This window comes from Trachypithecus francoisi, unplaced genomic scaffold (genome assembly GCF_009764315.1).
Source record: "Trachypithecus francoisi isolate TF-2019V2 unplaced genomic scaffold, Tfra_2.0 Lachesis_group20, whole genome shotgun sequence".
Taxonomy (NCBI): domain Eukaryota; kingdom Metazoa; phylum Chordata; class Mammalia; order Primates; family Cercopithecidae; genus Trachypithecus; species Trachypithecus francoisi.
In genome coordinates this window covers 44,585,096-44,599,161 of record NW_022681466.1, presented here as the reverse complement: position 1 = coordinate 44,599,161, position 14,066 = coordinate 44,585,096, and the positions used below count along the sequence as shown (strand labels likewise).

At 40.4% G+C, this 14,066-nt stretch overlaps 1 protein-coding gene across 1 annotated transcript in view; it reads left to right on the top strand.

The window, feature by feature from the left end:
* Positions 1–14,066, top strand: part of EFCAB3 (EF-hand calcium binding domain 3) — a 169,101-nt gene that overhangs the window by 95,003 nt on the left and 60,032 nt on the right. The window contains exons 33-35 of the mRNA XM_033184090.1: positions 51–155; positions 981–1,034; positions 2,022–2,126. Of these exons, the coding sequence (XP_033039981.1) occupies positions 51–155; positions 981–1,034; positions 2,022–2,126 (264 nt within the window). The remainder of the gene's footprint in view (positions 1–50; positions 156–980; positions 1,035–2,021; positions 2,127–14,066) is intronic.

Below are 14,066 nucleotides of genomic sequence, written 5' to 3'. Positions count from 1 at the left end.
CCCTCTCTTCCTAAAATTCTTACATGTTAACAATTCCCATCTTTCCAAAGGAGAAAAAGTTAATGTCAGTAATCTGGGGAATGAGCTGAGGAAAATGGGGCTTGTACTCACTGATGAGGAACACAAGAAGCTGCTGAAAACTCTGCCAATTCACAGTGAGTATTTACCACATCCTTTGAAGCTTGGATTTAGGGGCTTGTATGTGAAAACTTCTTAAATTATGCATGTATATGCCCAGTAAACCTCCTTTAGAAAACACAGTTATCACACTAAAAGAAATCTTGGCCAGATGCAGTGGCTCATGCCTCTAATCCCAGCACTTTGGGAGGCTGAGGTGGGCGGATCAAGAGGTCAGGAGTTTGAGAACAGCCTGGCCAACATGGTGAAACCCCGTCTCTACTAAAAATACAAAAATTAGCCAGGCATGGTGGCATATGCCTGTAATCCCAGCTACATGGGAGGCTGAGGCAGGAGAATTGCTTGAACCTGGGAGGTGGAGGTTGCAGTGAGCCAAGATTGTGCCACTGCACTCCAGCCTGGGTGACAGAGCAAGACTCCATCTCTCAAAAAAAAAAAAAAAAGTCTTGTTGCCTGCTTTTGTTGCTTATATTTTAATACTGAAAGCTAGCAACATCTTTCACTGAGGGTGTCCCACCGTCCAGGCTAAATTATCCTGTTGCCCTGGGAGCACTGCCTAATCTCATCATGACCAATGAGAAAGAAACCAGGGAAGAAAGAAAAGGAAGAAAAAAGACAGAAACAGGGAAATACTGTATTTTATTCAATCAGTGGATAGATTTATAACAGAGAAAGTGTTCTTTATTGTTGGGTTCATTCTTAAGTGTAACAGAGAAGAAACTTCCAAACAAATTGGAAGAGGTTTTTTTCCCTGAAATTATGGATGTTGTGTTGTCTTTGTGCTGATTTTGTTAGTCTCCCCATCGTTTAACCCGTATTCTGAATTGTGTCTTATCTTACAGCTAATGGAAACGTATATAAGAATAGATTGCTCAAAGGTGTGAAGGCCCTCAATAGTAAGTAGGAAGCATGGTGAAAAAGCAAGTTAAAAAATGCTTATGTTTGGTATTTTCTTTTAAATGTTCCAACTTCGCTTCCTGCCAATTTACTGATTCATTGTTAAGACATAACTTATCATTCTTCTTTGGATGCATTGGCCTTTTGGGATATAAGTTAAAGCAAGTTAAAGCATCATATCACTATAGGAAGTAAGTTAGTTGTTGTTTCAACCCTAAGTCATTAGACTTGCCTACTCCTCTCTATTGACCTCTCAGAGAAAACCAAAGCAGAGCCCACTGGATCAATATTAAGAGAAATACCTTATCTTTCCATACTAACTCTGTGTAAGTAATTATTATTTCAATTGTGAATTAGAAAAAGATGTTTTAGAACACTAAAATAATACAAGAAAACTATGCAACTCTAACCACTTAAAAAAAACTGATACAGTCTGGCGCAGTGGCTCATGCCTGTAATCTCAGCATTTTGGGAGACCAAGGCAGGCAGATCACTTGAGGCCAGGAGTTTAAGACCAGACTGTACAACATAGTGAGACCCCATCTCTACAAAAAATTTTAAAATTAGCTGGGCATGGTGACACATACCTATAGTCCTACCTACTTCTGCTGAGGCAGAAGGATTGCTTGAGCCCAGGAGTTCAAGGCTGCAGTTCCATCCTGGGCTGCAGAGCAAAACTCTGTTTTTAAAAGAAAAAAAGAAATGTAAGTTCACCTATCTTCCACAAACCTCCTCCCCATAAAGGTAAATACTGTTAACAATTCAGCAGTTATCTTTCTCAATTCTTTCCAACTTTTAACTGACATATCTACATCTACAGAGATACACACATACAGACACACACACACACGCACGCACGTTAATAGTTTCTTTGTATTGTTGGATTTTACCATCCAGTTGGGGTTTCTGATGCATGACCATGATTAATATTTTTTACCCTTAAACAATAACACTCATATTCTTATTCCATGCCCTTCTTTCTTAAGGGCCAAGGGTCAAAATCAAAAAAGTGGAGACTTTTTTGGAAAACATGGGAACTAAAATCAAGGATGAGGAACTTGAGGAACTCATGACCAAACTACCAACTGAGGGTGAGTATTACAAATGTCTCTATGCTCTTCAGAGAAACATTAAGCCCTTCCATTAGAACTGCTGAAATTAGCCTTCTTAGCATCATAATGAAGTAAATGTAAAAACTTAGTTCTGAGTCATGATGAAACACCATCTTCAAAATGCTTTTGAAAAGATATGTCAGGGATGCCACTTGAAGCCTCAGTCATGCCTGGGAATGTCACACACTTAAGGACCTGAAAGAAAAAGGAATTGAAGAGAACGTTTAAGAGAAAAATCAAGAAAGTCAAAAGTCAAATGATAAATTAGAAATGAATAGTTGCAAGCCAAAGAGCTAATATCCCTAAGGTAGCAAAAGCCCTTGTACATTGATAAGAAACATACTGATAAGAGAAAAAATAGGCAGATATACAAATAGGTAATTCATACAAGAGGAAATACAATGCAAATCCCCAAATAGCATATGAAAATATGTTTAACCTCACCAATAATCATGAAAATGCAAAATAAAACACAACACAACACTATCTTCATTCATTGGACTGGCAAAACTTAACAAGATTGATAATATTTAGTTCTTATGAAAATATGAGGAAAGGGACTAACTGATAAATTTGGGGTGAGAGTTGCCATTGCTATATATACTTTTTGAAAAGTCACCTGACAGTGTCTAAGGGGGAAAAGTCTTCTCTTTTCCCTGGTGAATCTAGCATACGTTCCTCATGTAGTATACATTATTTCTTTGTGCTGGGTCCTGGTCCCTGTTTTGCCACAGACTTGCTGACAAATGATTTAACCCTACTTAATCTTAGTTCCTTCATATGTAAAATGGGGAGTTGAACTAAATGATGCTCTATGATTACTTCTTGCTCTGAAATTAGTATATATAATGCATGTAATGCATTCTAGAATAGTCAGTAAATGTTAGTGATGATGGATGGTGGTGTGGTGGTGATGATGATGGGGAAGATAGAAAAGTTGTTAACGAGCAGAATGAAAGGAGAGGCACGCCAAGATGGCTGAATAGGAAAAGCTCCAGTCTGTGCACCCAGTGTGATCAATGCAGAAGATGAGTGATTTCTGCATTTCCACCTGAGGTACCTGTTTCATCTCATTGGGACTGGTTGGACAGTGGGTGCAGCCCACAGAGGGTAAGCTGAAGCAGGGCAGGGCATCACCTCACCTGGGAAGTGCAAGGGGTCGGGGGATTTCCCTTTCCTAGCCAAGGGAAGCTTTGACAGACTACCTGAAAAAAACAGGACACTCCTGCCCAAATACTGCGCTTTTCCCAAGGTCTTAGCAACTGGCAGACAAAGAGATTCTCTCCTATGCCTGGCTCAGCAGGTCCCATGCCCACGGAGCCTTGCTCATTGCTAGCGCATCAGTCTGAAATCAAACTGCAAGGTGGCAGCCTGGATGGGGGAGGGGCGTCCACCATTGCTGAGACTTGAGTAGGCAGGGAAACTCCAACTGGGCAGAGCCCACCGCAGCTCAACAAGGCCTACTGCCTCTAGACTCCATCTCTGTGGGCAGGGCATAGCTGAACAAAACACAGCAGACAACTTCTGCAGACTTAAACATCCCTATCTGACAGCTCTGAAGAGAGTAGTGGTTCTCCCAGCATGGCGTTTGAGCTCTGAGAATGGACAGACTGCCTCCTCAAGTGGGTCCCTGACCCCTGTGTAGCCTAACTGGGAGACACCTCCCAGTAGCACCCAACAGACACCTCATATAGGCGGGTGCTCCTCTGGGATGAAGCTTCCAGAGGAAGGATCAGGCAGCAATATTTGCTGTTCTGCAATATTGGTTGTTCTGCAGCCTCTGCTGGTGATACCCAGGCAAACAGGTTCTGGAGTGGACCTCCAGCAAATTCCAACAGACCTGCAGCTGAGGGGCCTGACTGATAGTTGGAAAACTAACGAACAGAAAGGAATAGCATCAACATCAACAAAAAGGTCACCTACACCAAAACCCCATCTGTAGGTCACCAACATCAAAGACCAAAGGTAGATAAAACCAAAAAGATGGGGAGAAGCCAGAGCAGAAAAGCTGAAAATTCTAAAAACCAGAGCACCTCTTCTCCTCCAAAGGATTGCAGCTCCTCGCCAGCAACGGAACAAACCTAGAAAAAGAATGACTTTGACAAATTGACAGAAGTGGACTTCAGAAGATCAATAATAACAAACTTCTCCGAGCTAAAGGAGCATGTTTGAACCCATCTCAAGGAAGCTAAAAGCCTTGAAAAAAGGTTAGACAAATGGCTGACTAGAATAAACAGTGTAGAGAAGACCTTAAATGACCTGATGGAGCTGAAAACCATGGCACAAGAACTTCGTGACTCATGCACAAGCTTCAATAGGTGATTTGACCTAGTGGAAGAAAAGGTATCACTGATTCAAGATCAAGTTAATGAAATAAAGTGAGAAGACAAGGTTAGAGAACGAAGAGTAAAAAGAAACGAACAAAGCCTCCAAAAATATAAGACTATGTGAATAGACCAAATCTACGTTTGATTGCTGTACCTGAAAGTGACGGGGAGAATGGAACCAAGTTGGAAAACACCCTTGAGGATATTATCCAGAACTTCCCCAACCTAGCAAGGCAGGCCAACATTCAAATTCAAGAAATACAGAGAACACCACAAAGATGCTCCTCGAGAAGAGCAACCTAAGACACATAATTGTCAGATTCACCAAGGTGGAAATGAAAGAAAAAATGCTAAGGGCAGCCAGGTAGAAAGGTCGAGTTACCCACCAAGGGAAGCCCATCAGACTAACAGCAGATCTTTCTGCAGAAACCCTACAAGCCAGAAGAGAGTGGGAGCCAATATTGAACATTTTTAAGAAGAAGAATTTTCAACCCAGAATTTCATATCCAGACAAACTAAGCTTCATAAGTGAAGGAGAAATAAAATCCTTTACAGAAAAACAAATACTGAGAGATTTTGTCACCATCAGGCCTGCCTTACAAGAGCTCCTGAAGGAAGCACTAAACATGGAAAGGAACAACCAGTACCAGCCACTGCAAAAACATGCCAAATTGTAAAGACCATTGATTCTAGGAAGAAACTGCATCAATTAACAGGCAAAATAACCAGCAAACATCATAATGACAGGATAAATTCACACATAACAATACTAACCTTAAATGTAAATGGGTTAAATGCTCCAATTAAAAGACACAGACTGGCAAATTGGATAAAGAGTCAAGACCCATCATGGTGCTATATTCACGACACCCATCTCACGTGCAAAGACACACATAGGCTCAAAATAAAGGGATGGAGGAAGATCTAACAAGCAAATGTAAAGCAAAAAAAAGCAGGGGTTGCAATCCTACTCTCTGATAAAACAGACTTTAAAAATCAAAAGCGATAAAGAAGGCCATTACATAATGGTAAAGGGATCAATTCAACAAGAAGAGCTAACTATCCTAAATATATATGCACCCAATACAGGAGCACCCAGATTCATAAAACAAGTCCTTAGAGACCTACAAAGACACTTAGACTCCCACACAATAATAATGGGAGACTGTAACACCTGACTGTCAATATTAGACAGATCAGCGAGACAGAAGGTTAACAAGGATATCCAGGACTTGAACTCAGCTCTGCACCAAACAGAACTAATAGACATCTACAGAACTCTCCACCCCAAATCAACAGAATATACATTCTTCTCAGCCACACATCACACTTGTTCTAAAATTGACCACATAATTGGAAGTAAAGCACTCGTCAGCAAATGTAAAAAAAAAAAAAAAACAGAAATCACAACAAACTGTCTCTCAGACGATAGTGCAATCAAATTTGAACTCAAGATTCAGAAACTCACTTAAAACCGCACAACCACATGGAAACTGAACAACCTGCTCCTGAATGACTACTGGGTAAATAACGAAATGAAGACAGAAATAAAGATGTTCTTTCCAATCAATGAAACAAAGACAACATACTAGAATCTCTGGGACGCATTTAAAGCAGTGTGTAGTGGGAAATGTATAGCACTAAATGCCCACAAGAGAAAGCAGGAAAGATCTAAAGTCAACACCCTAACATCACAATTAAAAGAACTAGAGAAGCAAGAGCAAACAATTCAAAAGCTAGCAGAGGCAAGAAATAACTAAGATCAGAGCAGAACTGAAAGAGATAGAGTTGTAAAACGACCTTCAAAAAATCAATGAATCCAGGAGCTGGGTTTTTTAAAAGATCAACAAAATTGATAGACCACTAGCAAGACTAATAAAAAAGAAAAGAGAGAAGTATCAAATACATGCAATAAAAAATGATAAAGGGGATATCACCACCAATCTCACAAAAATACAAACTACCATCAGAGAATACTATAAACACCTCTATGCAAATGAACTAGAAAATCTAGAAGAAATGGATAAATTCCTGGACACATACACCCTCCCAAGACTAAGCCAGGAAGAAGCTGAATCACTGAATAGACCAATAACAGGCTCTGAAATTGAGGCAATAATTAAGAGCCTACCAACCAAAAAAAGCCCAAGACCAGATGGATTCACAGCCGAATTCTACCAGACATACAAAGACGAACCGGTACCATTCTTCTGAAACTATTCCAATCAATAGAAAAAGAGGGAACCTTCCTTACTCACTTTATTAGGCCAACATCATCCTGATACCAAAGCCTGGCAGACACACAACAAAAAAAAGAGAATTTTAGACCAATATCTCTGATGAACATCGATGCAAAAATCCTCAATAAAATACTGGCAAACTGAATTCAGCAGCACATCAAAAAGTTTATCCAACACGATCAAGTTGCTTCATCCCTGGGATGCAAGGATGGTTCAACATATGCAAATGAATAAACATAATCCATCACATAAACAGAACCAAAGACAAAAACCACGTTTTCTCAATAGATAATTTTGCCTTTGACAAAATTCAACAGCCCTTCGTGCTAAAATTCTCAATAAACTAGATATCGATGGAACATATCTCAAAATAATAAGAGCTATTTATGACAAACCCACAGTCAATATCATACTGAAGGGGCAAAAACTGGAAGCATTCCTTTGAAAACCAGCACAAGACAAGGATGCCCTCTCTCACCACTCCTAGTAACATAGTGTTGGAAGTTCTGGCCAGGGCAATCAGGCAAGAGAAAGAAATAAAGGCTATTCAATTAGGAAATGAGGAAGTCAAATAGTCCCTGTTTGCAGATGACATGATTGTATATTTAGAAAACCTCATCATCTCAGCCCAAAATCTCCTTAAGCTGATAAGCAACTTCAACAAAGTCTCAGGATACAAAATCAATGTGCAAAAATCACAAGCATTCTTATACACCAATAAGAGATAAACAGAGAGCCAAATAATGAGTGAACTCCCATTCACAATTGCTTCAAAGAGAATAAAATACCTAGGAATCTAACTTACAAGGGATGTGAAGGACCTCTTCAAGGAGAACTACAAACCACTGCTCCTCGAAATAAAAGAGGGCACAAACAAATGGAAGAACTTTCCATGCTCATGGATAGGAAGAATCAGTATCATGAAAATGGTCATACTGCCTAAAGTAGTTTATAGATTCAATGCCATCCCCATTAAGCTTCCAATGACTTTTGTCACAGAACTGGAAAAAGTTCATGTGGAACCAAAAAAGATCCCACATTGCCAAGACAATCCTAAGCAAAAAGAACAAAGCTGGAGGCATCATGCTACCTGACTTCAAACTATACTACAAGGCTACAGTAGCCAAAACAGCATGGTTATGGTACGAAAACAGATATGTAGACCAATGGAACAGAACAGAGGCCTCAGAAATAACACCATATATCTACAACCATCTGATCTTTGACAAACCTGACAAAAACAAGAAATGGGGAAAGGATTCCCTATTTAATAAATGGCGCTGAGAAAACTGGCTAGCCATATGTAGAAAGCTGAAACTGGATTCCTTCCTTACATCTTATACAAAAATTAATTCAAGATGGATTAGAGACTTAAATGTGAGACTGAAAACCATAAAAACCCTAGAAGAAAACCTAGCCAATAACATTCAGGACATAGGCATGGGCAAGGACTTCATAACTGAAACACCAAAAGCAATGGCAACAAAAGCCAAAATAGACAAATGGGATCTAATTAAACTAAAGAGCTTCTGTACAGCAAAAGAAACTACCATCAGAGTGAACAGGCAACCTACAGAATGGGAGAAAATTTTTGCAATCTACCCATCTGGCAAAGGGCTAATAAGAATCTACAAAGAACTTAAACAAATTTACAAGAACAAAACAACCCCATCAAAAAGTGGGCAAAGGATATGAACAGACACTTCTCAAGAGAAGACATCTATGCAGCCAACAGACACATGAAAAAATGCTCATCATCACTGGTCTTCAGAGAAATGCAAATCAAAACCACAATGAGATGCCATCTCATGCAGTTAGAATGGCAATCATTAAAAAGTCAGGAAACAACAGGTGCTGGAGAGGATGTGGAGAAATAGGAAGGCTCTTACATTGTTGGTGGTAGTGTAAATTAGTTCAACCATTGTGGAAGACAGTGTGGCGATTCCTTAAGGATCTAGAACTAGAAATACCATTTGACCCAGCAATCCTGTTACTGGGTATATACCCAAAGGATTATAAATAATGCTACTATAAAGACACACGCACACATATATGTATTGTGGCACTATTCACGATAGCAAAGACTTGGAACCAAGCCAAATGTCCATCATTGATAGACTGGATTAAGAAAATGTGGCACATATACACCATAGAATACTCTGTAGCCATAAAAGAGGATGAGTTCATGTCCTTTGCAGGGACATGGATGAAGTTGGAAACTGTCATTCTCAGCAAACTGTCACAAGGACAGAAAACCAAACACCGCATGTTCTCACTCATAGGTGGGAATAAAACAATGAGAACATTTGGACACCGGGCAGGGAACATCACACACTAGGGCCTGTCGGGGGGTGGAGGGCTGGGGGAGGGATAGGATTTGGAGAAATACCTAATAAAAATGATGAGTTGATGGGTACAGCAAACCAACATGGCACATGTATACCTAGATATCAAACCTGCACATTGTGCACATGTACCCTAGAACTTAAAGTATAATAATAAGAAGAAAAGAACAAAATGAAGAAAGGAAACTCCATAATCTGTTAATCAGTTTTTTCTGTTATGAAAATATTTCCTAACAGAAAACATATTTGTTTATTAATTATTCCTTTTATATAAATAAATAAGACAATATGCAATTTAAAACATCCTATAAGAAATAGCACTGGGCTCACGTCTTCCTTCTCTCGTACTCCTGCCCTTGTTCTTCAATATCTTTCATATAGATCAAGGGCTTTTGACTTTGTGCCATGGAGCCCTTTGAAAATCTGATGAATGGACCACTTCCGAGTATAATGTTTTAAAATGTATAAAATAAAATAATAGGATTACAAAGAAGCTAATTATATTAAAATATAATTTTTCACAACATTAAAATATAAATTATTAGTATTAAAACATTTAACACTTTCCAGTAGCAGTTCTTTTTTTTTTTTTTTTTTTGAGACAGAGTCTCACCCTGTCACCCAGGCTGGAGTGCAATGGCGCAATGTTGGCTCAGTGCAATCACCGCCTCCCAGGTTCAAACGATTCTCCTGCCTCAGCCCCCCTAGTATCTGGGATTACAGGTGTACACCACCATGCCCGGCTAATTTTGTATTTTTAGTAGAGATGGGATTTCACCATATTGTCCAAGCTGGCCTTGAACTCCTCACTCAGGTGATCCACCCACCTCGGCCTCCCAAAGTGCTGGGATTACAGATAGTTAAAATTATTTTTATAATATTAAAGTAATGATGAGGGCCAGGTGTGGTGGCTCACACCTGTTATCCCAGCACTTTGGGAGGCTGAGGAGGGCAGATCATTTGAGGACAGGAGTTTGAGACCAGCCTGGCCAACATGGTGAAACACCATCTCTACCAAAAAATACAAAAAAAAATTAGCTGGGCGTGGTGGTGCATACCTGTAATCCCAGCTATTAGGGAAGCTGAGGCAGGAGAATTGTCTGAACCCAGGAGACAGAGGTTGCAGTGAGCCAAAATCACGCCACTGCACTCCATCTCAAAAAAATAAAATAAATAAAAAATAAAATAGTAATGAGCATAAGCAACATTTCAACATATTTGGAACAACTATATTATGAGTTGAAAATGTCAGTGATTTCTATTAGTGACAAAGTCACAACTTCTGCAACTATTCTAACGGTTTATTGTCTACATTAATAATTGAAGAAAATAGTAAATTTAAATTAATGGTTAGTGAAAAGAAAGACACACTTTTGGCCAAGCATTGTGGCTCACACCTGTAATCCCAACACTTTGGGAGGCCAAGGTGGGAGGATCGCTTGAGGCCAAGAGTTCAAGATCAGCCCAGGCAACATAGCAAGACCCTATCTCTATTTTGGAACATAAAATAAAATTAAATTAAATGTTAAAAAGGCCAGCGCGGTGGCTCATGCCTGTAATCCCAGCACTTTGGGAGGGGAGGCAGGTGGATCACGAGGTCAGGAGTTCAAGACCATCCTGGCTAACACAGTGAAACCCTGTCTCTACTAAAAAAGTACAAAAAAATCAGCCGGGCGTGGTGGTGGATGTCTGTAGTCCCAGCTACTCAGGAGGCTGAGGCAGGAGAATGGCGTGAACCTGGGAGGCAGAGCTTGCAGTGAGCTGAGATTGCACCACTGCACTCCAGCCTGGGTGACAGAGCAAGACTTCGTCTCAAAAAAGAAAAAAAGGAAAAAGTATTTTTTTCCCATTCCAGCTCAAGACCTCCCTGAATTCTGGCAATACAGAGTCAATAGACCCAGGTTAAAAACTCCTGATACAGGTCATCCATCCAATACTCTGACCTCTTGTTCCTTGATATCTTTAACTTCAGTCATTTTTTTCCTCCCTTCCATCCTGATTACCACTCACATAGTAATGACCTGGAACTTGTCCTTCCCTAATACTTCATCACCTCCAAAATCTGTTTCATAGACCCACTCTCTAACCTTTTTCCTTCCAGTTCATTCCTTCCAGTCCATACTGTGCAGACACTTTTGCCATAACACCACATAGGAATTCCTGAAAAACCTCCTGTTCTATAAAATTACCCACTAAAGTAATGGAGCTTATGGAGAAAATTCTGGAAGCACACTCAAAATCTATGCCAGCTTGTAACCAGAACACTACCAAAAGCACAAGGAAACTTGTACCGCCCAGGCAAATAGCATAGAACAGCTGTAAGATATTTAAAAATGGGCCAGGCATAGTGGCTTATGCCTGCAATCCCAGCACTTAGGGAGGCCAAAGTGGGTGGATCACAAGATCAGGAGTTCAAGACCAGCCTGGCCAAGATGGTGAAACCCTGTCTTTACTAAAAATACAACAAATTAGCCAGGCATGGTGGCGGGCACCTTTACTCTTAGCTACTCAGGAGGCTGAGGTAGGAGAATTGCTTGAACCCAGGAGGCAGTGAGAGGTTGCAGTGAGTCAAGATCACACAACTGCACTCCAGCCCGGGCGACAGAGCGAGACTCCCTCTCAAAAAAAAAAAAAAAAAATTAAAAATGCGTACACACACACATCCCAAAAAAGGAGTTAAAGAGCTGGCTTGCCATTTTGAAATAGTGTAGATGGAAGTAGAGCTCTCAGCCAGTGAAGCTGGTTCCCTGTCCTGCATCATAGGCACTAATTTTTTAATTTTATTAAAATATGGAACAGAAAGGGCTCTAGCTGTAGCCCCAACCTAAGATTTTTTTTCTTGCTTGCTGAAGAAAAGAATTCCTTTCTTATTTAGGAAAAATTACATATGAACCAACACACTGTTCACATTACTGTAACATTATTCCATTTACCAATTGAATATGATGGAACAGTGCTACTGAATCATGTGTTGTACCAGAACAGAGTATAGAACTCCAACTCCAGCTATTCCAGCCATGTGGGGACCTTCATGCCTTCGACCCTACTTTTCTTTTATTATTCAACAACCCCACCACCACCATCTCTTAATTTTCTTCCTTGATTAAATTAGATACACTGCCTCAACATCATATAAGCTTACAAACTCTCTGAACTTCAAATTTTCTTGGCAAAATCTTGGCCATTTTTTACTCCATGATTACACCTGAACAGCTTAACATTGCTGGAGAAGATCACAAAGCCATACTAATAGAACTCATTTCACATAATGGGCAGAAACTTCAAGTTAGCCCTTAACACTGCCAAAAAAAAGTCCCCACTATGTTTTCCAAGTAACTTCACTTTCTCACAGAGACAATTTCACACCTTCTCTGTCCAAATTTCCAGTATCTCCTCACTTCAACTCTCAGCTAATGATCTCACTTCAAACTTCATAGAGACAATAGATGCAGTTAGAGAAGAAAGACCTCATTTCCTACCTCCATTTCTATGGACCTACGTATACCTATGCCCACATGCCCTGCCTTTTGTCTTGCTATAAAGGGGAAAGAATGCTCCTTTCATGGGCCAGCCTTTCTACTTGCACCCTGGATCCCGTTTCCTCTTACCTTCTCAAAAACTTACCTCCTGCAATATTTCCCCTTTCCTGCATCATCAGTTTCTCCCTCTCTGAAGTATCTCTATCTATATTTCTCTTGACATGTAGCTATGCTTTTCTCTCACACTTGCTCCCTACTAGCTACCACATCGTCTCCTGGTTCCTCTGCACAGCAGAGTTGCCCCAAAAAGTTGTCATTACTCATTGTTTCCATATCCTCACCTCCCATTCACACTTCAGCATTCTCCAGTTAGGTATTTATCTCCACCATGGCACCAAATGAGCTCTCAACAAGACTGTCAATAATCTACTTCTTGCCAAGGCTCACAGTCAATTCTTTGTTCTTATTTTACTTGACATCTTAGCAGCATTTGACATAAATGGCCACCCCCTTTTTATTAAAATACATTTTTCAACCAGGCACAGTGGCTCATTCCTGTAATCCCAGCGCTTTGGGAGGCTGAGGCAGGTGGATCGCTTGAGCCCAGGAGTTTGAGACGAGCCTAAGCAACATGGTGAAATCCTGTCTCTACAAAAAAATAAAATAACTATCCAGCTGTGGTGGCATGTGCCTGTATTCCCAGCTACTCGGGAGGCTGAGGCAGGGGGATCACTTGAGCCCGGGAGATGGAGGCTGCAATGCACTGTGATTGTGTGCCACTTCACTCCAGCCTGGGTGACAGAGCAAGACCCTGTCTGAAAAAAAAGAAAAAGAAATGTTTTTTTCTCTAGACTTTTAAAGCCCCATACTCACCTGGTTTTCTTCTTCGCTCGCTGACATTTTCTTCTCGGTTTTCTTTTTGACTGCTCCTCCCCTGCAAGATCTCTAAATAATGAAGTTACCCAGGGTTAGACCCTTGGCTGTCTTTTTATCTACACTCTCCTCTTAGGAGATTGCATTCAGTCTCATTGGGTCAGATACCTTCTCTAAGCTGGTAGAGTAAATTTATATCTCTAGCTCAATTTCTCTAAGTCAGCAATAGCGTATTGAATGAGTTATTTGATATCTCCACTTGGATTTCTAAAAGTCATCACCAATTTAATGGAATTATTGGTTAATTCTCCTAAAATTTCTCAAGTCCTCCCCAACTCAGTAAAGGCATCCCATCCACCCTGTTGATTGGGGAAGGTAGACTAGGTTTCATCTTTGATTTCTCCTTCCTTCATATCCCACATTTAAATCTAGGTTCATCAACACCTGTGAAAAGAAGGGAAAACAAAATTTTGAAAAAGAAACTAGGGGCCGGGTGCGGTGGCTCAAGCCTGTAATCCCAGCACTTTGGGAGGCCGAGACAGGCGGATCACGAGGTCAGGAGATCGAGACCATCCTGGCTAACACGGTGAAACCCCATCTCTACTAAAAAATACAAAAAACTAGCCAGGCGAGGTGGCGGGCGCCTGTAGTCCCA